This window comes from Ochotona princeps, chromosome 12, assembly GCF_030435755.1.
Source record: "Ochotona princeps isolate mOchPri1 chromosome 12, mOchPri1.hap1, whole genome shotgun sequence".
NCBI classification, from domain to species: Eukaryota; Metazoa; Chordata; class Mammalia; order Lagomorpha; family Ochotonidae; genus Ochotona; species Ochotona princeps.
In genome coordinates this window covers 51,656,612-51,683,807 of record NC_080843.1, presented here as the reverse complement: position 1 = coordinate 51,683,807, position 27,196 = coordinate 51,656,612, and the positions used below count along the sequence as shown (strand labels likewise).

Here is a 27,196-nt window from a genome sequence, read left to right as displayed (position 1 = left end):
TGGTTGTTGATAGTTGCCTGGTGCTCAGAGGAAGGTCTGACTGCATGTTCACGGTTCATTGTTCTTATGAAATAAGAACGGAAAGTATGAGCACTAGTGGTTTCTCCAACCGAGAACAGAGTGATCTGGAAGACAGGTGACACCTGTTTGAGCGAGAGGGAGTTGGATCAAGATACCTGTGATGGGCACTGTGGTCCACTACTACCAAAGGGTGGTCCAAGGGATTACATGTGATCTGCTCTTTCTCAGAACTCTACTGTGTTAGTCAACTTTTCATTACTGTAGTGAAGCGTCCGAGGAAGACTTTCTAAAGAAAAGAGGTGGCAGACAGGCACTGTAGCAAAGAAGTTATGCTACTACTTGCAACATCATCCCCTGTGGGTGCCAGTTCAAGACCTGGCTGCTCCACTTCCAATCCAGCTCCCTGCTAATGTGGCAGGAATGCAGTAGAGGATGACCCAGGCACTTGGGTCCCAACAGTCACATACCAAACCCTGGAAGAAGCGCTTGGCTCCTGGCTTTCAGCCTGGCTGTTATAGCCATCTGAGTAGCGAGTCAGATGATGGAAGATCTCTCTGTTTCTGTCTCTCCCTAACTCTGTCAAAATAATTTTTTCAAAGATTTATTTCTATTGGAAAGTCAGATATACAAAGAGGAAGAGAGACAGAGAAGAAGATCTTCCATTCACTGATTCACTCTCCAAGTAGCTGCAATGGCCGGAGCTCCGCCAATCCGAAGCCAGGAGCCAGGAACTTCTCTGGGTCTCACATGAGGGTGCAGGGTCCCAAGGCTTTGGGCCGTCCTCGACTGCTTTCCCAGGCCACAAGCAGGGAGCTGGATGGGAAGCGGGGCTGCCAGGATTAGAACCGTGCCCATACGGGATCCTGGCATGTTCAGGGAGAGGACTTTAGCCACTAGGCTACTGTGCCAAGCTCCCAAAATAAATATATATTTTAAAAAATTACAAAATAGAATACACAGGGTTATAAAGTCAGTTATGCTGAAACATGGTTACATATTTTTAACCCATGAAACAATCACAAAAAATTATTCTTTCATTGACACATTAAGTAACATGCTCTAGTGGTAATACAATACTACAATATTTAAGTAGTTGTGAATGTGAATTCTAGATTTACATATCTGCAGCAACTCTTCTGTGATACGAAAATAACCATGGCTTCTGTGAGGCTGACCAACCTAGGTGCTGTTAATGATATTGTTTTGTTGTGTACATTTCTCAGAAGTGCTAATGTCCAGTGAGAGGTGAATGGAAATAAGCAGGTAATTTTTTTTCCCTATCCAAGTTCACAGGCATCTCCCAGTCAAGTTCTCTGGACAGACTCCCTGCCGCCACCACCACTGTGGGTCCTTGTACTCCATGTTAAAAATCATCTCAGGAGTAGGCCTTTGAATTCATTTATTAACTCACCTTCCACTTAGTGAACACTGGTCTGAGCTGAACATGAGGAAAGATGAGTCAGCTTGCTAAGGGCTCTGCAGGTGAGACGGTGGCAGGTCGCGGCGCCGGGTGCGAGGGGAGCTCAGCATACCCAAGAGGACAGGGGAGAGGCAGAGGCCTCCAAAAGCAGTTATGTCTGAAGAGTGAGACTAGAAGATGGCCCATGTGCCTGTGTCCCTGTTGCTCAGCGCTGGCCACTGCAGCCTTCTGGGGAGCGAACCAGTGAGATCTCTCTTCTTCTCTGTAACTCAGACTTTCAAACAAATAAAATCTTCGAGACAAAGAGAAAAGCTGAAAGCAGCATGGGATCTTGTGCTGAATCCCAGAACACACAAAGGACATGGGGAAGCGATGGCAACATTCGCAGGTGCGTGTGTAACAGTGTGGCGTGACAGTTCATTGCTGCCATTTGGTCGCTGAACTGCAGCTATGTAAGTCATTAAAATTGGTAGAACCTGGGTAGACAGATTTTGTGAATTCTCAAATCTTCCCTGTACCTTTTCTGTAAGTCTAAAAATATTTTAGCAATCATAAATGCACACATACCCCCTTGTGAGGGGTGGCTACATAGGATAGGTGTGGCAATCAGCTTGATTATGGTAATCATTGCACAACATCCTTGTGTATCAAAAATATCACATTTTGCATATATCATGTCAATGATAATAAGGCTGTTAAAATACACAAATGTGGATGAGTCAAATTAAAAAGTAAGTTTTAACCAAGGCGCTCTTCTCCCAGTGCCCATTAGAAACCACATCCTGCTGCCGTCTTCTGCACAGGGGACTTTGAGGCCACTCAGAATTTCCCCTCACCGTCCCACCTGCGTCTAAAGCCACGCGCTTCACAAACTTTCAAGGCATTTTCTAGAAGACTCTCATTCCACTTCTCCTATTTCCCGAGTTGACTGAATTCTCTGCTTAAATCGGTGTTTACGTGCAGACACGGAATTCACACGGGTGGGCCCTTCCCTGAGACGTGGGGACTCATTTCAGCCATGCCCTCCAATCACTCTCCCCGGGGCTCTGTTTCCCACATGGGTAAAGGAAGGCAGCAGAGAAAGGTAACTGCCTTTTGGCCGGGCCTGCACCCTCGAGGCAAGCTAACAGCTTTGGTACACAGGTGGCCAAAGCCTCATGTGCTCCTCTGGGGCAAGGCAGGTCACACAGTAGCCAGGTGGCACAGGTGATTGGATTCTGATGTTTAATACCTCAACAGGTATCATAAAGATCTTCCTGCCATTCACAGCTTTTGATTGGGGCAGGCATCTGGCCTGGCACTGAGGTACCACCTGGGATGGCACATCCCATGGCACAGTGCCTGGGTTCGGGTCCCCTGGTTACAGCTTTCTGCCGACAGGTACCCTAGGAAGCAGCAGGAAATGGCTTCACTATTTGGATCCATGTTACCAACATAGGAAACCCAGACTGAGCTGTGGTTCCTGCCTGTCCCAGTTCCAAATCCAGCTGTTGTGGTTTACTGGGGAATAAACCGATACAGGGGAGCACTACCTCAAATTTTCAAAAAAAGATTTTTTTTTAATTTATATATTTTATTTGGAAATGTTTATCACGGAACCGTGGAACTGAAATTTAGACAATGGGTGTTATTATTTTAGACAGCATTAGTTTATTGTAAGAGATGTGGGAATTATTTACATGAAGAAAGATTTCAGGACGTCAGTGGAATGGGCAGCTTCATGTGATGCCATTTCAATAGACTTCAACCTACATATTTCCCAAGAATGTCACCATCTCTAAACAGAAAATAATCCTTGGGCCCAGCGCTGTGGCCGAGCAGCTAATGTCCTGGTCTTGAATGCCTGGGATCCCATATGGGCGCCAGTTCTAATCCCTGCAGCTCCGCTTCCCATGTTGGCAGCTCTGCTTCCCATCCAGCTCTCTGCTTGTAGCCTGGGAAAGCAGTTGAGAACGGCCCAAAGCCTTGAGACCCTGCACTTGCATGGGAAACTCAGAAGAGATCCCTGGCTCTTGGCTTTGGATCGATGCAGCTCTGGCCATTGTGGTCACTTGGGGAGTGAATGATCGGATGGAATTTATTTCTGTCTGCCTCTCTTCCTCTCTCTCTCTCTCTATATATATATATATATCTGATTTTGCAATAAAAATATATAAATCTTGAAAAAATATTAGAAAAAAATCATCCTTGTCATCTGGAACTACTTTGGTGCCTCCACATTCTGGAAGAACTTTCTCCACCTTTCACGCTAACTGGTTGGATCTCTCCACCCTTTCCTTTGGAGATGCCCCTTCTGTTGCCTGCAGCGCTTTTCCTTGAGACGCTTCTAGGAGCATAATGCCTCCTTTGGTGATGGCTTCCACGGCACTTCTTTCCACCACCACATGGACAGAGAGAGGAAGAAAATTTCTAAATGGCTTTCCTGCCATGGCCACAGCTCCCACTTCGCTGGCGTGCCACCGCAAGGAGAGCTCAAATAAAAAACATTAATGCTTAAGAAATGTCAGTTGTACAGAGTAAATAGCAGCGAGCACATGGGGGAATTTCACTCCGTTTAATTCATACATGTCACTTAGGACATTTCCGGTCCCTTTCCAATCTAAGCTATTCCAGCGACCACACAACCAGCCTGCTTCACTGCCCTCCTCCCCTCCTGTCCAGAAGCTTACAGGCAAAGGTACAGGTACAGTAGCAGAATCTGTGTACTGAGCCACCAAGAACAGGGCTACAAGGACCTGACCTGCAAGAACAATGTTTTCCTGATCTCCATGATGAAACTGTTATTCTTTTAACTCACCATCTCACAAAAACTTCTTTTGTTCACTATGGCCACTGTGACATTTATTTCATTTACATTTCTTTTTTTTTTTTTTAAGATTTATTCAGTTTATTACAAAGTCAGATATACACAGAGGAGGAGAGACAGAGAGGAAGATCTTCCGTCCGATGATTCACTCCCCAAGTGAGCCGCAACGGGCCGGTGCGCGCCGATCCGATGCCGGGAACCAGGAACCTCTTCCGGGTCTCCCACGAGGGTGCAGGGTCCCAAAGCATTGGGCCGTCCTCGACTGCTTTCCCAGGCCACAAGCAGGGAGCTGGATGGGAAGTGGAGCTGCTGGGATTAGAACCGGCGCCCATATGGGATCCCGGCGTGTTCAAGGCGAGGACTTTAGCCGCTAGGCCACGCCGCCGGGCCCCTTCATTTACATTTCTTGCTTTAATTTTCCACCTCGGTCCCTGCAGAATTAGCACCACTCTTCCCAGATAAAGTCTGAGTGCACTGTTAATCCCCTCCTTAAACCCTAATGATCAAGGCCAGCACTACAGCACAGCAGGTTAAGCGTCGGCTCTCAGTGCTGGCACCTCATATGAGTGCCAGTTGGAGTCCTGGCTGCTCCACTTACAATTCAGCTCCCTGCTAATGTGCCTACGAAAGCAGTGGAGAACAGCCCAAGGACTTGTGCCCCTACCCCTTACGTGGGTAAGACTGGGGGAGACTCCATCTGGGATACCACTGTGACAGGTAATAGCCTAATCCACTGTATTACAATGGTGGCCCCAGGAATTCCTAATTCTACACTATGACAAGCCATTTTTTAAAATATTTATTTATTTTTATTGGAAAGGCAGATAAAGAGATATACAGAGGAAGATCTTCCATCCACTAATTCATTCCCCAAGTGGCTGCAACAGCTGGAGCCGAGTCGAGCCAAAGCCAGGAACCAGGAGCTTCTTCCAGGTATCCCGCGTGAGTGCAGGGTCCCTAGGCCTTGGGATATCTTCGACTGATTTCCTAGGTCACAAGCAGGAAACTGGATGGGAACTGGAGCAGTTGGGATTAGAACCTGTGCCCATATGGGATCCTGGTACATGCAAGGTGAGGACCTTTGCCACTAGGCTACTGCACTGGGCCCTCTTTTTTCTGTCTTCAAGAGGAAATGTTAAAAGTTGGCACAGAAGGCCCAGCAAGGTGGCCTTATGGCTAAAGTCCTTGCCTTGCACGGCCAGGATCCCATATGGGCACCGGTTCTAATCCCGGAGGCCCTGCTTCCCATCCAGCTCCGTTTGTGGCCTGGGAAAGCAGTTGAAGATGGCCCAAAGCCTTGGGACCCTGTGCCCGCGTAGGACACCCAGGAGAGTCTCTGGCTTTGGATCGGCTCAGCTCTAGCCATTGCAGTCACTTGGGGAGTGAATGATCGGATGGAGGATCCTCCTCTGTCACCTCTCCTCTCTACATATATCTGACTTTGCAATAAAAATAAATCTTTAAAAAAAGTTAGCACAGTGGTATGAGAATCTCATTGCCTGTGGTGCTTGCCCATATCCATATGGGTGCTGGTTCATTTGTGTCTTGGCTGCTTCACTTCCGATCCAGCTCCCTGCTAATGGCCTGGAGAGCAGGCCTTGGGACCCTGCGGCCTCATGGGAGACCTGGGAGAAGCTCCTGGCTCTCAGCTTCAGATCAGCTCAGCTTTGGTCTTTGCGGCCATCTGGGGAGTGAATTATCAGGTGAAAGATCTGTCTGTAAATCTGCCTTTCGAATAAAAATAAACATTTTTTGAAATGTTAGCAAAAACTCTAGAGACTATTTTAGGAAAAAATGACAAAATAAAGAAGATAAAGGCTAACATAAGAATTAGGTACTTAGGCCCGCCACATTAGCAAAGTGGTTAAAGTCCTCACCTTGAACACCCCGGGATCCCATATGGTCACTGGTTCTAATCCCGGCGGCCCTGCTTCCCATCCAGCTCCCTGCTTGTGGCCTGGGAAAGCAGTCAAGGATGGCCCAAAGCCTTGGGACCCTGCACCTGCATGGGAGACCTGGAAGAAGCTCCTGGCTCCTGACTGGCTCAGCTCCAGCTGTTGTGGCTGCTTGGGGAGAGAACCATCGGTCAGAACATATTCCTCTCTGTCTCTCCTCCTCTTTGTATATCTGACTTCTCAATAAAAATAAAATAAATCTTAAAAAAAAAAAAGAATTAGGTACTTAAAGTAGAGGGGCTATAGACAATATGCTTCTTCCTTCCACACATTCTGCACTATAGACAGAACAGACAATAAAAAATATTGTACTGGAGGGCAGGGTATTATTGTATTATGAGTAAGTTGACCTGGGAAAATGTAGCCCGTCTCTAGTTGCAGACAGATGGCCCCTCTTAACTGTGTACCCTGGAATTAGAATCACCGCATCCTTCCCACAGCGCTGGTCTCTCACAGGTCTCCTTAATGGAAAAGACCAACTGTCACATGCCACGCAGCCTGTTGTTCAGCTGTGTTTCAAAGCATCCCCTCCAAAATTTAGACTGCTAAGAAAGCAGTGGGGCTTTCAGAGGTGAGTCCTGGGAGGGCTCCCCGCATCAGTGGAGCAGCTCATAAAAGGACCTGATCAAAGGAGCCTGTCCCTCTTTCCCTTTCTGCCACATGTGGACACAACCGCCATGCCACCCTACCCCCACGGCTGCAGGCTGAAGGCACCGCCATGGAAGCAGAGACCAGACCCTCAGCAGGTGGTCAAACCTATTCTTTGGAAATTACCCAGTCTGGGATGCCCACTGTGTGAGGGTGCTTCAAAATGTTCATGGAACTAAAAAAAAAGTCTATTTTGGCTCTGTAATTCTATGACTCTTTTGTTGTCTTTGCTCTGCATATTTGTATATTATGTAACTGTTTCATTCATTCCTTAAAATACAAGAAAATGTTATGTCCAACAGAACAATTGTGATTGGCAGGATAGGAGCCAGTGTGGTAGTGCGCCCAGCTAAACCACCTCCTGTGATGAGGCCGGCATCGCACACTGTATCACTGCTTCCAGTCCTAGATGCTCTGCTTCTCATCCAGCTTCCAGCTGGGGAGCCTGGGAAGGCAGCGGAAGACGGGCCAAGTACTTGGGTCCCTGCTACCCATGTGGGAGATCGGGATGGAATTCCAGGCTCCTGGTATTAGCCTGTACCAGTTCTAGCCATCGTGGCCATTTGGGGAGTGAAACAGCAGCTGGAAGACACGTCTACATTGGTCTCTCCTTTTCTCTAATAAAACTTTTAAAAAAAGAAAGAAAGGAAGCCAGATGAACTGCCTACCAGTGAATCTTTCACCCAGCAGATGGTTACTGCTGAAGCTCCTGGGTGTCCCTCCTCACTCATGCAACCCCACCCTACCCCTGCCCAGCTTTGCTTTTTGAATTTTATAAACCGGTATTACATTGCATGCACTCTGCGGCAATACTTGCACCTGCATGGGCATGCTCAGCTCTGCTTCAGTCATTTCCACTTCCATACAGTGTCCTAGCACACGAGCAGCTCACTGTTCCTAGTTCTCCAGGTCATGGCCCCTTCTTCCCGGAACCATACCCCTTTGAATATTTTTCTACTTTCCTTACTAAGAAGAGGTGAATTTAGTGTGAAACACATGTAAAATAGAAATAGGCTTATACGCATCTATGTAAACACGCACATTCTATGCATAAAGGTCTCACCAAATCATCTCCATTGTTTCAACAGCACTCTGACGTCATCAAATAAATGACTAGCAACTATATTTCAAAGAAGTATGGTCACTGAATGAAAAGAAAAGGTTAGGGGACTTGTCTAAAACATTAGTTCTCTAAAATTCTTTTGAACCTAAGAAAGACATATTTTTCTTTATGCAAGAACATCTTTCAAGTACCATTATATTTTAAAAAAATTTCTATCAGTCAAATCAGATGTAATAATACAGAAAAATCTTTAGTGTAACTATTTTATTTAGTTACAGTATCCAAATAAAAACTTCCGAAGTCTTAATTGAACTGTATGTTATTTTCTTTTAGAACGTCCCGTTTTTCATTAAAATAATTTCTAAACCATTCTATGTGCTCAACCTTCTGTCTCACACTGAGATACGGATTTCTGGAAAGGCCACAAGTCACCAGCTCCATGAAGTGGCGGATCGGTCCTTGTTTTGGAAAACCCTCCAGGTGCTGATCCAGGAAAATGTGTTCATGAAATTCTGAACCATCATCATCAAAGCCTAGGGAAAGAGACAGCAGCATGATTTTGAATACAAAGCCTGTATCATAAAATTAACACCAGTGATGTAATGTAGCATTACACTTAGAGCCATGAACTTTCAAGTTGAACCTAAATTTCTTTCTACTTTAACAACTGTGCGGGCTGATAAAGCAGCTTCTCTGTGCAGCAGCCTCCTCCGGCCGGATGAGGACGAAGCCAGCATCCTCCTGAGGCTTAGTGAGGATTAAACAGATACAAAGCATTGAAACACAGAGACAGAGAATGGCCTTTCATTTGCTGGTGGACTTGCAAAATACACGCAACGGTCAGGACTGGGCCAAGTGCAGCCAGGAGCCCGGAGGTCAAACTGCACCTTCCACAGGGGTGGCAGCCATCACCTGCTGCTGCCCCGCGTCCAGATTAGCAAGCAGCTGGACTGACAGCAGAGGCAAGACTTGAACCCCAGGCACTCTGATAGAATATGCAACTTAACCTCTGGGCCAAACCTTTGCCCCAACAGATGTATTCTTGAAAAATAACAGATGGAACAGCATGCTGTGTTATGGCACACACTGCATAAACATACAGACTGCTGAGACTCCGCTGCGGAATCTGTAAGCTGGCCAAGCACGTGGGTTCCTGCTCGCCATGATGCAGACCTGGGAGGGAGAAGCTGCTCATCTGGCTCTAGCTTTGCTCCATTCTGGCTGTAGCAGGCACGCGGGAAGTGAACCTGTTATGGAAAGCCTCCTTCTCTCTCTCTCCCTCTCTCCCTGTGACTCTTTCAAATAAAATAAATAAATCCTTAAAAAAAAAAAAGTAAATGGGCATTTAAGTGAAAATGGATTTACAGAATGAACACATATGATGACAACAGAGGTATAATTAAAAAGAAAGAGCCCAGTAATGTTGATTTCCCTGGGAGGAAGAGGCACACCTCCAGAAGACACGCAGGACTGTGTACACTGCTCCTTCAGATCAAAGAACCTACACTCTGCAAAGACTTCCAAACTCCCTTATCATTTTGATTCAAGTAGCATATCCAAATATTTTACATACATGCAAAAATTTTTAAAGATTTATTTATTTATTTGAAAGTCAGTGCTACAGAGAGATATCAATACAGAGCTTCCATGTGCTGGTTCACACTACAATGACTGCAAAAGCCAGAGCTGGGCTGGTCTGAAGCCAGGAACCCAGAGCCGCTCCTGGACATCCACATGGCTGCAGAGGCCCACAGACCTGGGCCATCTTGCATCGCTTTCCCAGGCACATTAGCAGGGATCTGCATCAGAAGTGGAACAGCCATGGCTCAAATGATGCCCATATGGGATCCCAGCACCACAGCCAGTGGCTTTACCTGCTAAGTCACAGCTTAGTATGTTGCATCTCACAAATGTAATAGTTTTAGGACTGAAAGATATCAGTAAAGCCTTTAAGGGTTGGAAGATTTTCCAAAATTAAATTGTAAGTTCACTTCTAGTGTAGGATGTATGAGAACATTCACCAAGTAACACTGCTCAGCAGCTGGAAATCTGTCATCGTCTGTGGTTACCAACACTTGCACGCTACCCTACAATGCACTCTGTGCCACACAGAGCAATTTCTTTCTTTTCCGTATCAAATATCTAGAATTAAGTAAAACTCATATTCTTTTCTTCAAAAACTGTCCAATTTCTTTTAGGACACCACAAACATGTCCACAGGGTTTTGAGCGTCCCATAAACATGCAGGCTAGAAAACAGAACACCTGGCAGGAATAATCCCTGCGTCCGAACTGGAAAAGCCCCTGAGGCTCATGCGTACCTGCTTCGTTGTTAATCGGAAACTCCCACAGCTTCCCCTCCTTGGTCCACTGGATCATCTCCTCAAAGCCATTCTGAAAGGGCTGTGCACTGACTGCAGCCAACTGCTTAGCAAATTCAATATCCCAGAGCGAAGGCGGCGTTTCTGTGGGACAAAAACATCTTAGGTAAGAACAAGCCAAAGTGCATATCCAATTATTATAATAACTTGGGAATCACACTTCTAAGATTTATTTATTTTTTTGGAAAGGCAGAGGCAGATACACAGGCAGGAGGAGATGTGGCAAAATTCTCTGTCCGATGACTCACTCCCCAAGTGGCTACAACAACCGGAGCTAAGCCAATCCAAAGCCAGGAGCCTGGAGCTTCTTAATAGTCTCCTGTGTACGTGCAGGGTTCCAAAGCTTTGGCCCACCCTCGACTGCTTTCCCAGACCATAAGCAGGGAGTTGGACGGGAATTACAGCAGCCAGTACACAAACTGGCACCCATAAGGGATCCTGGAACATGCAAGACTTGGGGAGTAAAGTAGCAGATGCAAGACCTTTCTGTCCTCCCTGTGAAAATCTGACTTTCCAATGTAAATAAATAAATAAATAGCCAGCACCATGCAGTAGTAGGCAAAGCCTCTGCATAAAGTGCCAACACCCCTAGTACACCATATGGGCACCAGTTCGAGTCCCAGCTGCTCCACTTTTCCAGCTACCTGCTAACGTGCCAGGGAAAGTAGCAGATGATAGCTCAAGTCCTTGGACCTCTGTACCCATGTGGGATACCTGGATGAAGCTCCTGGCTTAAGACCAGCCCAGCTCTGACCACTGTGGCCATCCGGGAAGTGAACCAGCGGATGGAATATCAAACTCTCCTTCTTTCTCTATAAATCTGCTTTTCAAATAAAAATAAATGAAACTTTAAAAAAAGATGATGCAAGTGAAGAGAGCAATGACAATGCTAAAACTATTAATGGACACCAAGTAGTCAACCTGCACTACATGACTTCTGGGCCTTAGCTCATTTAATCCTGATCATCAATCCCATGAAAAAGGGCTTATCACAGTGGCTGAGCACTATTATCATACATTTTTCTATCTTGTTTTTTCCTTTAAAATACTTACTTTTTATTTGAAAGGCAGACTTAGAGAAGATGAAGTACATAGAGAGATTTCATCTGCTGATCCATTGCCCAAATGGCCACAACGGCCAACGCTGGGCCAATCCAGAGCTGGGAGCAGGAGCTTCCTCTGGATCTCCCATGCAGGTGCAGGGCCCTAGGACTCGATCCATCCTCCACTGCTTTCCCAGGCCATAATCAGGGAGCTGGATGAGAAGCAGAGCAGCTGGAACCTGAACCGGCACTCATACAGGAAACTGGCACTAAAAGTGGACTAGGCGTGCTATGTCAATGTACCACCCCACCCTAACCTCCCCTCCACCTTTCTTCCTCCCTGTTAAATTTAAGAACTCTGGTCCTGTCATTTTAGGAATGGCTTGTTCTTTGGTTTAGTCTTCTGTTGTCATTTTACTGGGATGTTCTTCCCGATTGCCTTTGGTTTTGGTAGGTGCTATTCCTCTTTTCTGTCAAGAGAACTTCTTGAAGTATCATTTGTAGGGCAGGTTTGAAAGAGGCAAATTCTTTTAGCTTTTCTTTACTGTGGAAGAATTTTATTTCATTTTCAAAGACAAAAGAAAGCTTTGCTGGATATGTTATCCTAGGCTGACAATTTTTTTCTTTTAGAATCTGGAATATGTCGCTCCATTCTCTTCTTGCCTGTAGAGTTTCCTGTGAGAGATCTCCTGTGAGCTTAATTGGCATTCCTTTATATGTCAAAGTACCACCCATGTATATTAAACTCTGAATGTAAATGGCTTAAGCTCAATCAAATGTCATAGATTAGTAGACTGGATTAAAAAACAAAACCCATCTGTTTATTGTCTGGAGGGGACACACTTCAACAAAGATTAGCGGAAACTATATCACATGGGTTTTGTTATTTTCTGTTGGTTTCATCTCTTCAAAACACTTTCTTCTGATTAAATCATTCAATGACTCGTAGATCATGCAGTGGCATTATTTTCTTCAAGAAGGTTCTCGATTTTCATTTCTTCAGCTACACGTTAGTCATTTAATAGCATGTTATTTAATTTCTTGGTGTTGTCAATTTCTTTTTTCTCCCGGATGTTTTGTTTTGTGGCTGTTCATTTAAGGGGATGTATAGCAGCTGTGTAATGGAGACTGCCATATCTAGTAACATGTCATTCAACTCCATGGCATTGTAAATTTCTATTTTTCTTTCTATTGTTGATTTTGTATCATGACTTTTCATTTAAGGAGATGTACAGTAGCTGTGAAATGGAGACTAACATTCAGATGTGAGGATGTAGGGTGATATGCATTTCTACTTCCAGACAAAGATGGACTTACAATGAAACTGTTTACTATATGTTGACAATAGGATTCTGGACTCTCTGCCATTTTCCATGCCCGCAATGATGGACATATGACTGAATATGAAGAACTATGTTAGTAATGATATAAAGGAACTAGGTGGGGGGGAGGGAATTGGGAAGGGGATAAGGGAATATGGAACTGTATCATAAAATGATAGCAATAATAATAAAATGCAAAAAAAATAAAAAAAATTTAAGAACTTTTTCAACCTCCTTAAGATACAGTCTGTTTCATAAAAGGAATACAAATATCTTGGGCAGGCATTTGACCTACTGGATAAGACTCTTCCATTTTGTATAGGAGTTTCTACGTTCAAGTTCCAGTTTCATTCTTCAGTCCAGCTTCCTGCTAAAACACACCCTGGGAGGCATAAGATGAGGGCTCAAGCAGTTGGGTCCCTGCCACCCGAGGAGGAGGCCTAGACTGAGTTACAGGCTTTTGGGGCTAAACTAGTGAATGAGAGCTCTTTTTTTCTCTCTGCTTCTTAAAAATAACGATTATGCCCATCTATCATTCCACATGCCATTTTCTCTTGCTATTTAGACAACACATGTCCACATGAAAGTTCCTAGTTGCAGTATTTCCAACAGCAAAATAAGGATTGTAATTTGGCAACAACTCGAACATCCACAAACAGGTAAGCAGACAGAAAATGTACATCTACACAATTATGTGATACTCTTCAATAAAAATAATTACTGCCACATGCAAGAACATGACTAAATCTCAGATTATCTGGGAGTAGGATGCAAAAAATGCATCCTGTGTGATCTGATTTGCATAAAATCCTGATATGCAAACCATTCTAATGAAACAAAGTAGATCGGGGCCCAATGCAGTAGCCTAGTAACTAAAGTCCTCGCCTTGCACACACCAGGACCCCATATGGGCACTGGTTCTAATCCTGGCAGCCCTGCCTCTCATGGCAAAGCAGTCAAGCACGGCCCAAGGCCTTGGGACCTTGCACCTGTGTGGGACACCCAGAAGAAGCTCCTGGCTTCAAATCAGCTCAGCTCTGGTCACTGCAGCCACTTAGGGAGTGAATTATTGGACAGAAGATCCTCCTCTCTGTGTATCTGACTTTCCAAATAAAAAAAATATTTAGAAACAAAACAAAAGAAACACGGTAGATCAATGGCTAGTTGCCTAGCGACTGACACTGTAGTGAATGACCTTGTAATTACATTTCTGTGAATGATTTATTCTCTTGCTTGCCTCTCCACCCACTTTACCAAGTCTCCTAAATCATCCAAACATTTTATTTATTTTTCTATCTAGGTAAGTCTTTTTTTTTTTTTTACTGATTTTGCTCTTTCTGAATCTGTTTCCGTGAGCCTTTGCGTGCATGAACAGACCAGCCAACTGACTGATGGATGTTCACTTCTATTGGCCTAAATCATCTGACAGAGGAAAGATCACAACGATCAGTTAGATTTAGACAGATCAATCCCCAAACCAGACAATTTAGTTAGCTTGACTGAGTAAACACAAACTTACCTATGCCACCACCATCATCACACTATTACCACTGTTATATTTACTAATATTTATAATCACTGATTGTCTAATGTGCTGCAGGAACTGGCTCTGACATTTTAGATTACTCATCTAACCCACAAAATGTATGAACATGCCAACGACAGGGAGACCAGGAGCTTAGACAGGCAGAATTTGAGTCTGAATCCAGATCTACCCACATGAAATCTTTCCCCAAAAAGCCTGACAGCCTGTCAACTGCAAATGACTCGATGCCATCAGCAGAGCTTGGGCCTCTATCCTCCGTTTGTAACAGAAAGAATTTAGTTGGGAATAAGAACAGGAAATACAAGGTGGAAGAACAATTTATTCAGGTAGTGAACAGCAAAACACTGAATGTCAAGTATATTTCCAGGATTATCTCTGGTTGTAGGGAAATAGTAGAGAACAACTGTGCCACTTAAGTTTCCACATTGCACTTATTCCTGTACTCTTCCATGTAATTAGGAAGAAGACATTCTTGAGACTTCCGTAACTATAGTTAATTAAAATCGTACCTTCATTAAACTCTCGTACATTTCCGCTACTTTCCTAACAGTCCAATCATTTGATATTTTAAAAAATACATAAATCTTTAGTGCTATTTTGCAAGCTAATTTGTTATCGTTTTAAAGATTTTATTTATTTGACAAGAAAAGAGCTATAGAGGGAGACATGGAGAGACTGCTCAATCTTTCATTCACTAGCTTAGTTCCCCGATGGCCATAATGGCCAGAGATGGGCCAGGCCAAAGTGGGGGCCTGGAAATCCACCACCTCTCCTAAGTGGGTTGCATGGGTCCAAGCACTTGGGCCATCTTCTACTGCTTTCCCAGGTGCATTAGCAAGGAGCTGGACTGGAAGTGGAGTAAGTGGGACTAGAACCAGCACTCAAATGGGATGCTGGTGCTACAAGTATCAGATTAACTGGCTGCACCACAACACTGGTACCTAATTTGTTTTAATAAAAAGCTGGCTGGTTCCCTGAGGATCATTTGGTAGATATATCATATACCATGACCACACATTCCTTTTTGGTGTAAGCATAACAGATTCTACTCACTGTGTGTGAGGTGGCAATTCACTGTGTGTGCCTGACTGCATTGAGAGTTACACAACATAGTGCAGCCATTTTGACAAAAAAAGGGAGTTGTTCCTTTAGCATTACGTTCAGTTCAAATGTACAAGCAATGATTAACTCATTTCTTTCTTTTTTTTTTTAAGATTTATTTTATTTTTAATTACAAAGTCAGATATACTGAGAGGAGGAGAGATAGAGAGGAAGTGGAGCCGCTGGGATTAGAACCAGCGGCCATATGGGATCAAGGCGAGGACCTCAGCCACTAGGCCACGCTGCCAAGCCCTAACTCATTTCTTTCTGTACCAACACATATTTTCTATTTCAGATCTCTAAAAATGTATTTAAGACAATTCCTGTGGCAGATGCTGTGGCATAGCACATTAAGCCTCTCACAGCAGTGTTGGCATTTCATATGTGTGCTAGTTCAAGTCCCAGCTGTTCTGCTTACAATCAGCTCCCAGCTACTGCACCTGGGAAAGCAGCTGAAGTTGGTCCAAGTTCTTCCAAATCTCCCATGGGAGACCCTGAACCCACATGGCCGATCTGGAAGAAGCTCCTGGTTCCTGGCTTCAGACTGGGCCAGCTACAAGCATTACAACCATTTGGGGAATGAACCATCTGATTCAGATTCAAGCTCTCTCTACATCTCTCTAATGCTGCTTTTCAAATAAAAAAATTAATCATTTAAAAAAGATAATTAAGATCTCATATTTAAAGCTACCTGGTTAGGTGCTGCAAATAGAAGACCTATCCCCTAATATCAAACAGTTTGACTAACATTTATCTAAGTGGTAATAAGATTAAATAAGCCAATGGTGGCTGCTCTAGGAACCTAACATACACTATTTCTATTTCTATTAAGACACAAAAAGCTAACTTTCATTTCTTTTTTTTTTTTTTTTTTTAACAGAATTTACTTATCTGGAAGGCAGAGAGAGAGAGAGAGAGAGAGAGAGAGAGAGAGACAAACAGAAAGATCTTCAACCCATTGGTTCATTCCCTAACAGACCACACAAGCCAGGTCTGGACCAGGCTGAAGCCAAAAGCCCAGACCACTCGCATGGGTGCAGCAGCCCCAGGACCCAGGCCATCTTCTTACACAAGTCACAGCAGGGTGACCAGCGGGACCTCATCACTACTCCCCCTTTGTCCCCTTTGGGTTGGTTTTAAATTGTGATCAGATGCACAGAAACCTCTCTTGTTCCTCCCTTGCTGCCTTTTAATTTTTAACAGCAGCTAATAGCATTACAAGTCAAATTACGACATAACATTCCTGGGCACATTAGCAGGAAGCTGGACTGCAAGTTGAGTTGCTGGGCCTTGAACCAGTGCTTCAGTGTGGACGCTGCATTGCAAGTAACTGTTTAACCCATGATGCCACAACGCTGGCCCTATTTCTAGTCTATAGAAATGTCTCTTGCTTGTAAGCTGGACGCTTTTTTGTACTGTCTTCTGTTATTTTTTCTGTAAGCCAGATCCAATGTCAAGCAAGAGGGCACTCGTTATCTTGCAGACTTGAAATGCTAAATGTAAAACAACTGACTTCCCACCCAAAAGACAAAAAGTGACAAACACTAACCAGGTGTTAGGAAAACGAACAACCAAAAACACTATGATGAGTCTGCAGACATTGCCCCAAAGTTTTTCTTCACATCTCCTGAACAACAAAGAAATCACCCCAATGAGTAAGCTCTGTGAGAACTGACCCCTTTTCTAGCAGTATGCTACCTAAAGGCATGTGACAGCAGAGCTGCACTGCAAAGGCGGGCAATTCTCCACATTCCACCCAAAAAGACATGTCACTTTTTACTTCTCATACATGCAGCTGGAGGTGCCTGCCTCCCAACAGCAACAACTACACTCATATAGGACCCACCACGGCCAGATGAAATACCAAAACACTCAACTCTGATATAACCAAAACATTAAGAACATTGTTGAAAGCTCTTTGAATGTTTCCCCACCTGAGAAATAGTGCTATAAAAAAAAAGAAAGAAAAGAAAAAAGAAGTAGTGTTATTATTTGAACAAACCTGTTTTAGGTGCTTCTTCAGTAAATGTCTCAATGTCAAAAATATTAAGTCTCTTCCCTTTGAATAAATCTCTCCTAACACTATAAAAAGAAAAAAACATATTAGTGAATATATTTATACACTATCAGTCAAAACTGTTTATAACAAATTTACATGAAATACTCTATGTAGAGATTTAAAACAATTTCACTGACTCTCAGCAATGAAATTTAGGTAAACTGCCACATCGTCAGGATTCATAAGTAGAACAGGAAGTGCTGCACTTGAATTTTTTTAAGATTTATTTCAATTTTTATCGGAAATTCAGATATTCAGAGAGGAGGAGAGACAGAGAAGATCATCCTCCACCTGCTGATTCACTCCCTAATCAGCCACAAAAGCTGGAGCTGAGCTGATCCGAAGCCAGGAGCCTCTTCCGGGTCTCCTGCAAGGGTGCAGGGTGCCAGGCTTTGGGCTGTCCTTGACTGCTTTCCCAGGCCACAAGCAGGGAGCCGGATGGGAAGCCAGGCAGGTGGGATTAGAACTGGGGCCCATACGGGATCTCAGCACATGCAAGGTGAGGACTTTAGTCGGTAGACTACCGCGCTGGGCCATGCACTTGAATTTTTGCCTCATAATACAGTAACCACTTAAAACAGTTTATTTTTCTAAGCAATTGAAAAGATTAAATCGCCGTAATTTCTAATAAATACATAAGACATTTTAATTATTTTTACTCAAATTAATGTCAGGGTTAATAGATTACTCTGCTATACTTTAACCAATTGCTTTATGCATAAGTTCGCCTATTTACTTCAACAAATATGAGGGTACTACAAAAAGTTCAGGGAAATGAAATCAAAAGATTGTTTTGGTGGTGAAAAATATAATATAAATGAGTATACCAGCAGGTTAAAAACCGATTTAAAAACTATACAGTTATTTTAAAAATAGTTTTTAATTATTTCCTGGATCATTCTTCTGTTAAAGGAAGAAAATGCAAATCGCATATTAACACTGGAGAAAGTAACTCCAGTCATAGAATTGTCCTCTAGCAGGTGCCCAGGTATTGTGAACAAAGACCTTCATGCCCCAGAACTCAGTGCTTCGTATCCTGGTCTTGGCTCGACGTTCTATGGATCGGAAAGCGGACAGATGAAGCTCCCATGCCCTGGCAGTGCCGACTCCGGGAAGGACAGTGACGCTCTGCGACTAGGATCCCTCCGTTTCAAACAGAAGGTGTCAGTCTGGGTCTAGACTTTCTCAGGATTCCCCCAATCCTACACAAGTCACAGCAGGGTGACCAGCGGGACCTCATCACTACTCCCCCTTTGTCCCCTTTGGGTTGGTTTTAAATTGTGATCAGATGCACAGAAACCTCTCTTGTTCCTCCCTTGCTGCCTTTTAATTTTTAACAGCAGCTAATAGCATTACAAGTCAAATTACGACATAACATTCTGAAGGAGTCACATGTAACTATGGGAGGAAGACAGAATCAGATAAAAATTCTTAGGGATTAACTGATTCAGTTGAACAGTCTTAAGTAAAGCCCAAGTGCATTTTCCACTGTATTTCATAATTTATTGTAGATACCAGTAATTCAAACAACCATCCACCATCACTGTAACCTCCTGAGCGTCCTATGGGGATGGCAGACCACCTTTCCAATCATGCTGGACAAATCTGTAATTGAACTGCCCAGGAGCTAAGTGCTGCTCCAGGGACGGCGCTTCAAGCAAAATCCTGGGGTAACACACTGCGAGGATGACTCCACAGCTGCGAGCACAGACCAGTCAGTCCACATCAGACCACATCAAAGATCCGCTACCCCCACTCCAAACAAGGCTTGCTGGAGTTACAGGGCAACAAGGACAGAAATCACATGTAAATACACAACAATTTTCAATTCTCAAGTAAGCCACGGTTTCACACCTTTAAGGTATGAAAAAAAGGATTATTTATGGAAATAAAAAGGGTATGTAAATATACAATGTTAACAAAAATATTGAGTGAAAAACAATGCTTATATAAATGTTCATTCATCTAGAATCGTCAGTTTTACTTACTCTAACAGGTACAGATGTGAGGTAGGACCCGTTTTGGTTTATAGTACAAAAAAAAAAAATCAAAACAGTAAATCCAGTACATCTGTTCTGCTCCAGGAAATGAACTATGGAGAGCAGGAAGGCAGATGTCAGTGCGTTCAAGCCTCAGCTTCCCGCCGGCAATGAGGGATCCACAGTTACCGTCCAAGCAGAACACTCACCACACCCCAAGAGACGGCAAAGCCCCAGTACCTTTTCCTGAGATCAGCAGACTGCTCAGGCGAGCTGTCAGACTCTTCGTCAAATTGAATCTGGTGCTCTGGTCTTGGACGAACTCTAACTGCAGCAGGTCTGGTAACTTTCATATCCGATATTATGTTACCGAAACTGAAAAAATAAAAGTCAAGCGCATTAAAAATTCACCTATAGAACAGCAATGTTCTATATGTTTTGTGTGTTCAGACAGCATAAACAGAATTTTCAAAAATTACATACATAACATACACATCGCAGATCATGAGAATTTATTTCTATCTTATAAAAATAGCCTTCAGATCTTACTTTAAAACATAAATTGAGGGCCAGTGTTGTGAAACATTGGGTTACACTGTGGCCTGGAAAACCTGAGTGCTGGTTTAAGTACTGGCTGTTTTTCTTCCAACACAGCTCCTTGCTAACGTGTCTGGGAGGGCAGCAGCAGATGTTCTAAGCATGTTGAGTCCCTCCCACCATGTGGGAGACCTATATGGATTCAGTTCGTGGCTTCACCCTACCCAGCCCTGGTTACTGTGGCCATTTGGAGAATAAACTGGTTCCATCACTTCCTCTGTCACTCTGCCTCTCAAATCTTAAAAAAAAAAAAAAAAGAGGGTAGGGCCTGGTGCAGTGTCCCAGCAGCTAAAGTCCTCATTTTTCACATACCAGGATCCCATATGGGCACCAATTCTAATCCCAGCGGCTCCACTTCCCATCCAGCTCCCTGCTTGTAGCCTGGGAAAGCAAAGGAGAACGGCCCAAAGCCTTGGGTTCCCGAACCCGTGTAGGAGACTCAGAAGAGGCTCCTGGCTTCAGATAGGCTCAGCTCCAGATTTAAAATAAATCTTTTTTTTTAAAAAGCATTTTTTAAAAAGATTTAGTTATCTTTTTATTGCAAAGTCAGACATATAGAGAGAGGAGAGACAGGGAGAAATATCTTCTGTCTGATGACTCACTCCCCAACCGGCCACAATGGCTGGAGCTGCTCAGATCTGAAGCCAGGAGCCAGGAGCCAGGAGCCTCTTCCGGGTCTCCCACACAGGTGCAGGGTCCCAAAGCTTTGGGCCGTCCTCGACTGCTTCCCCAGGCCACAAGCAGGGAGCTGGATGGGAAGCAGGGCCGTCAGGATTAGAACCGTGCCCATATGGGATCCTGGCACATTCAAGGCGAGGACTTTAGCCGCTAGGCCACTGCACCGGGCCCAAAACCAGTATCTTTTTATCTAACTGAAGAAAATTAATCTTTCCAGAGTGACTATCTTATTTCTTACTTATTTTTAATAAAATGACTGAATTTATCATTTCTCAAGAAAATCTAGTATTTTCTAAAGGAAATTTAATAACTCAATTTTAAAAAAGAGAGAACGTCTTTCACCTGCTGGTTTAGTTCCCAGTGGCTGCAAAGGCCAGAGCTGAGCAGATCTAGCCAGGAGCCAGAAGCTGCCTCTGACCTTTTTTTTTTTTTTTTTGGTAAAGATTTATTTATTTTTATTACAAAGTCAGATATACAGAGAGGAGGAGAGACAGAGAGGAAGATCTTCCATCCGATGATTCACTCCCCAAGTGAGCCGCAATGGGCCGATGTGCGCCGATCCAAAGCCGGGAACCAGGAACCTCTTCCGGGTCTCCCACGTGGGTGCAGGGTCCCAAGGCTTTGGGCCGTCCTCGATTGCTTTCCCAGGCCACAAGCAGGGAGCTAGATGGGAAGTGGAGCCGCCAGGATTAGAACCAGCACCCATATGGGATCCCGGCTCATTCAAGGCAAGGACTTTAGCCGCTAGGCCATGCCACCGGGCCCGTGAGTTTTCTACATAAGTGCAGGGACCCAAGGACTGGCCTTCCCAGATCATAAGCAAGGAGCCGGATTAGAAGCAGAGCACCCAGGACTCAAACCAGGGTCTGTAAGTAGTGGCAACACCACAGGTAAAAGCTCAGCCTGCTCTGTCAGGGTGCTGGCCCCTTTTCTGATTTTTTAACAGCTATAATCTTGGGACCAGTGTTGCAGCCTCTTGGGAGCTACCTCCTTGCTGATGTGCCTGAAAGGCACAAAGATGGCCCAAGTGCTCAGGTCCCTCCCCCATGCGGGTGACCCAAAAGAAGCTCCAGGCTCCTGCTTCAGCTTAACCCAGCCCCAGCCACTGTGACCCTTTGGGACGTGAGCCAAAGGATGGAAGATCTCTCTTTCTCCCCCTCTCTCTGTAACTCTATCCTGTTTAAAAAGGCTATAATCTTATTTAAGATACAAAAAAACCCAAACAAACAAGCAAAAACCAAAAAAAATAAAATAAAAAAATAAACAACTGGTTAGAATTCCATTCAGGACACACCTCATATATACATGTACCTCTTATGTGAATGACCAACCCAAAATCACCCATTTTGAAATACGTATCTTACTGACGAAGCCGCATTTTACTGACCTAATTTTCGGTCTCGGCCCATCTCTCTGTGCCCGCGCGTCCTCTTCATGCTGCCGGAGCTGCCTGAGCAGGTCTGACTTGGTCTTCTGCTTATCAAAGGGAAGAGAATCCGCAACAGCGGAGGCGGCTGCCACCAACTCAGGACTCAAGGGCTTGGCTCTGCAGAAAGAAACGGAAAGCCAGGAAGACGGGGCGGCTGCTTATGCCTCAGTCTAATGAAAACTCAGTGATTTAGACGGGAACTCTGTCATTCAGAGAAACGATTCTTCAATTCCATTTCTAAGTAGGAATTCTCAAACATTACATATGTTGATTTTATACAAACTTTGAAATGTTAAAACCAACAGACACTCCCTGAAGTACAATGCTAATCCTCTAGATTAATAACCAGCAGAAGTCTTTTTACTCAATGATCAGAGTAGTTTGCTATTTGCTTTAGAGAAAGAGCAGATGCTAGAAATTTTGGATATCGCTGCATCCACTGGGGATCTTGATACATCCCAATAAAAACAACAACAACAACAACAAAACCCAGATCCAGCTCAGTGCCTCACAGGGTCAGCACCTCTTGGAACAAGATCACCTTTACAGTCCCCAAGGGCCCCACTGAGCAAGGCAGCAACCAGAGGAAGTGCCTTCAAGCAAGCCCTACGTGCCGTGGCCCATCAGGTCCCTGTGGTTCTTCCAGGCCAGGGGATTCTACCAATGAGGGCTCCATCCTGTCCTGAAAATGCTGCCAACAATACAGCTGACAGTCTATGGTTTTCAGCCACCAGTTATCTGGTGGGGCAGACCAGCCTTTCAGAAAATCATGGCCTATTCAGTTCCATCCCTATTTATGAAGCAAAAATTATCAAGTCATCCTTGATAAATTTGTTTTTCTTTACATTTCTGTATATATTGCATAGTTTCATTATTAAAAGGAATAAGTGTCTATTTTAAACCCTAGTCTACTATCAAATTACATGTTCCCCAAGCATCTCTACAGACAGTATAAACTAAGAAGTTCCAAAAAAATATTCAATAACCCTTGAAAACCGAAATCTGTATTATTGTAAATCAGGGTTTCCGAAACCTACATTCCCTATTTCTTGAGTTGATGATGTCATCAAATCAAAATACATCTGTATTTTAGGTATCGCTAATATGAAACACTGCCATTTAAACTGTACAGGATGCTAAGAAATCACTAGTTGTATTTTACATTCAATGAAATGATACTCTTGAGAAACATTAAGTAGTGACAGAGTCTATTAAAAATTTATGGAAAACTGTGAATTTTGAAAAAGCTATGCAAGGATTACAAGGCTTTTATGCACCAAAATAAAGTTACCTTAATTACATTTTACATGAATTTTTCTGAAGTATCCTCATAAAAAAAAACCCTTAGGCAAGCACACAAAAAAAGCTGAAAATCACTGGCCAAGGGAAGGCATACGCCATTCTATCCCAGCAGTAATTTCCCCCAGGCCCAAGGTCGCGCCCCTCCCCAATCCCATTCACCGCCCAATGATGGCAGTAGGTGGGCCCTAGACCTACCCAGTCACGGAGACTTCCCCCCTAGGTGTACAAACCCTGCAGGAAGCAGCCCCCGAACCCAGGCAGGCCCAGGGACAGCTCACCACGTGCACATGGTGGCTGGAGTCAGGATCGGAGCAAGATGCCCCATCCTGAGGCCCACCACCCCAGCAGCAATTTCAAAGCAGTCTCCTACAGATATGAAGTTATCTTCAATCAAGATGCAAGCAACACCATTCAGAGTAAAGAGGCCACTAAACGGCACCAACATCAGTGAGTAAGAAAATGTGTGTAAGTCTCAATTACGTCATTGTTCTCCCTCCCCTCAATTATTAGGATTCCTAACAATTGTGTTGACCAGTAGAAAGTTATTCTTCATTATTTTAGTATCTCTCAAGTCACAGATTCAAACTAAGTTTGACTAAAAGAAAAGCCTAGCAAAGTTGGAAAGAACTCCAGTCACCATGTACCTCTTCCTCCGGGCTTCGTCCCGTGGAGGCCTGCCGATCGTGGCCTCCACGCTTTTTGGCAGCCTTTGGCCGGGTGGCCTTGTTGTCTGTACATTTGCTGCGCTCAATTCAACCTTCATACCCTTGATAATGCTCAACAAGTCTTTTTTTGTATTTTCCTTTGCTGTCTCTGGACTCTTGGAAGTAGTCTCAGAAATCTCAACGGACTGTTCATTTTTCTTGCAGTAGGCCACATTATTCGTGCTGAAATATCTTTGGCTATTATTTTTTGCTCTAGAAGATGTATTAAAGAAAAAAAAACAATGAATAAAAACACAAAATAACACAGCAATAATTCACAAGATTTCTTCTGCGCATTTCCAAACTGTTTCAACAGGAGCCTTTTCCTGCTTGCTTTTGTATGCTATTATAAACAGGCATAACACCAGCAATTTACCATTAGCATATACTCACTTGACGGGGCTCCGGCAGCATGCTCACACCCACAGAAGACACCTACCACCCCTACTTTGCATAAGCACACGGAGGACCAGAAGAGCAGCCTGTCCTAGGTCATGTGGCTCAGAGCTCACAGCGACCTCAGTCCTACCACATGGCCGCGATAAATGTGCTGATACTGATCGCCTGGTCCTTGGGGGTGATTTCAATTAGGTGATTTAGATCCATTTAGGTGATTTCAATCAATAAATTACCTGAAGGAAAAATCCCTCCTCCAACCACTCAAAGCTGTCGCTGTGCTCGAGCTCCAGACTGGTTTGACCTGTGGCCCAGGGCAGGTACTCAGTGCAAATCTACCACCTACTGCCATGTTCATGCAGTAGGAAAATAAGCCAGACCAGCCAGACCAGAACAGAAAATATTCAGTGGCCAGGTAAGTCATTTGCTGTCTTTGTAAGCTATGTCTGAAAAAGAACACCACAACCAGGTGGCAGAAGCTTCATGCCCACACGGCTGTCAGGGCCCAAGCACCTGGGCCATCTGCTGCTGCTTCACCTACTACGCCACAGCGCCAGGCCCCTGCAGCAGATTTGTTAAGTAACAAATCCCTAATTCTATCCCGTAGGGTCAAGCCCTCTTTTGCTATGATGTTAAAAACAACAACAGTAGACAAATATAATATATAAAAAGTCATTCATTAGCTATAGTGAATAGCTACTCTGCGCTGGGTCCCAGGCAAGGCACTGATGTCCTGCTGATAAGAACAGTCACGGTCCCCGGCCTCATGAAGTTCACAGTCCACAGCCCTGCTTTTCAAACTTTATTCTGAAAGGCAGAGACACACAACAGTTCGCCCAGCTGCTGACTCACTTGCAACTGCAGGCAACACCTGGGGCCCCTTCAGGCCGAAGCTGGAAACTCAGGGGATGTAGCTGTCCCCACTAGCATCTTAACTTGCGTCAAAACACCTGCTTCTGGCTTCCAAACCTCAATGCTCACAGGAATTACCCAGGTCACTGGCTAAAACACAGAACCGGCTGTCCTACAAAAAAATCTGATTCAGGAGTTCTGAGGGCAGACTCACGATGCTGCATTTCTAACAAGTGCGGACCAGCTGAAAAGCAATGCTACACTGCTTTGGCTTTACTATCTTACAGGACAGGTTTTATTTCTTCTATTATCTAAATTCGTAGCAACTGTCCCAGGAGACTCACAGGCACTGCAACTTGCCTGCGTCCCGGGTGATTCCAATACAGGTGACGTCAAGACCCCTAATCAAATCCTGGCAGTACTGGACCGCTCCCCCAAAATCACAGAAAATGCATGTTAATGAAAAACTATGCATGAACTTCAACCAAACCGTCAGCATCAAAAAGTAAACATAGCTGCCCATTCGTTCTCTCATCAATCCCTTGAAGTGCGCTTTTTGTCAAGTTCCCAATGGCAGTGCCAGCCTAGAGACACTTGAAACAAAAAGAAAATGGCCATTTCCAAATGCGTTTAAATACATGATCCGACCTCCTTGTAAGACTGTCAGAGATGATATTAGGTGTTTGAAAACCAACATGACGACCAACTGCATGACCCACATAATTAGTACCCAGAACCCCTCACTGTAAATGTTCAACATATGGTGCAACTCTAGAAAAACTGTTTGTTTAAAAATTAGCTGGAGAGATTGGGGCTCTCCCGTACACTAGCTGGTAAACCCCCCAAATGTCTAAAATGGCCTGGTGGTTGGCCAGGCCAAAGTTTGGAGCCAGAAACCCAACTCAGATCTCCGACGTGGGTGGCAGTGACCATCGGGCTTGCTGCCTCCCTGGGTACCTAAGGCAAGCAGTTGGAATGAGAGGGGCCGAGAACTCCAACCCAGGATTCCCATGCAGGCACTCCCAAACTGACGGGATATGAAAGTCAACACCAGAAGCATTTGTAACAGGAAGGTGGCAAGCAAGAGAACCAATCTCCAGATCCCCACCCGCGCGTGCAGCAATGCGGGCCCGCTGGGCGTGCGTGAGCAGGAGGCCACTCACAGGTCACCGCTCCTTTCTGTGCTGGCCACCTGCAAGCGGCGGTCCTGCGCCCACTTCCCCCAAGGACACCCCGAACCTCACTGACAACGCTCAGGCGGCCCCCCCGATTCGCTCCGTCAGGTCAGCAGAGCCCACCCACCGCCACGACTTCACCCCGGTTGGCGTTAGTTAAGGACGCCGCCCACACGGACACGCAGGAGCCAGAACACACACGGAGGAGGCGGGCCCGAGTGGACGCGAAGGTCAGCGGGGCAGAGCTGAAATCTCCGACTGGACTGAGGCCCGGGGCCCGCCGCACCTGACTGTTCCCGCTGGAGACGCGAGCAACGCCGTCGCGGTGCTCGGGGCCTCCCGACTTCCACAGGACAAGGGCAGGCGGCGCAAGGGGCGAAGCGGCAGGAACGGGGAGACCCGAGGGAACATCGCCGACACACGGCTTGCCCCAACACCGCAACCGGAAGAGGGCGTCCCTCTTCCAAACACGTCCCCCCGGCTTCCGTTCTCCAGCCGAGTGGGTCCCTCTTGTTTTGCACTCCGGTACGCAACAGGGCAGCATGGCTGAGTTCCGGCCTCGCCCGCCGCCTCCACAGGACTGCACCCCGGCAGCTGGTGTTGGACAGGAGGTGAGGTCCACGTCTGAGGTCAGCGAGGGCGAGCCGAGCTGGACGGGACCGGAGAGAGCGCCGACGCAGTCAACGAGTGTGCAAAATACTGTTTGGGAGAAAAGAATCC

At 44.9% G+C, this 27,196-nt stretch overlaps 1 protein-coding gene and 1 pseudogene across 1 annotated transcript; both read right to left on the bottom strand.

The window, feature by feature from the left end:
- Positions 1–3,014: 3,014 nt before the first annotated feature.
- LOC101522435 (10 kDa heat shock protein, mitochondrial-like) lies at positions 3,015–3,870 on the bottom strand (annotated as a pseudogene).
- Positions 3,871–8,162: 4,292 nt separating this feature from the next.
- MRPS31 (mitochondrial ribosomal protein S31) lies at positions 8,163–26,950 on the bottom strand. Its single transcript, XM_058670829.1, has 7 exons — positions 26,763–26,950; positions 23,994–24,266; positions 22,006–22,164; positions 19,584–19,718; positions 17,308–17,387; positions 10,234–10,377; positions 8,163–8,446 (listed from the first exon to the last, which is right to left on the bottom strand). Exons 1-7 carry the CDS (start codon positions 26,885–26,887, stop codon positions 8,217–8,219), a joined length of 1,146 nt encoding a protein of 381 aa, XP_058526812.1. The 5' UTR covers positions 26,888–26,950; the 3' UTR covers positions 8,163–8,216.
- Positions 26,951–27,196: the final 246 nt, after the last annotated feature.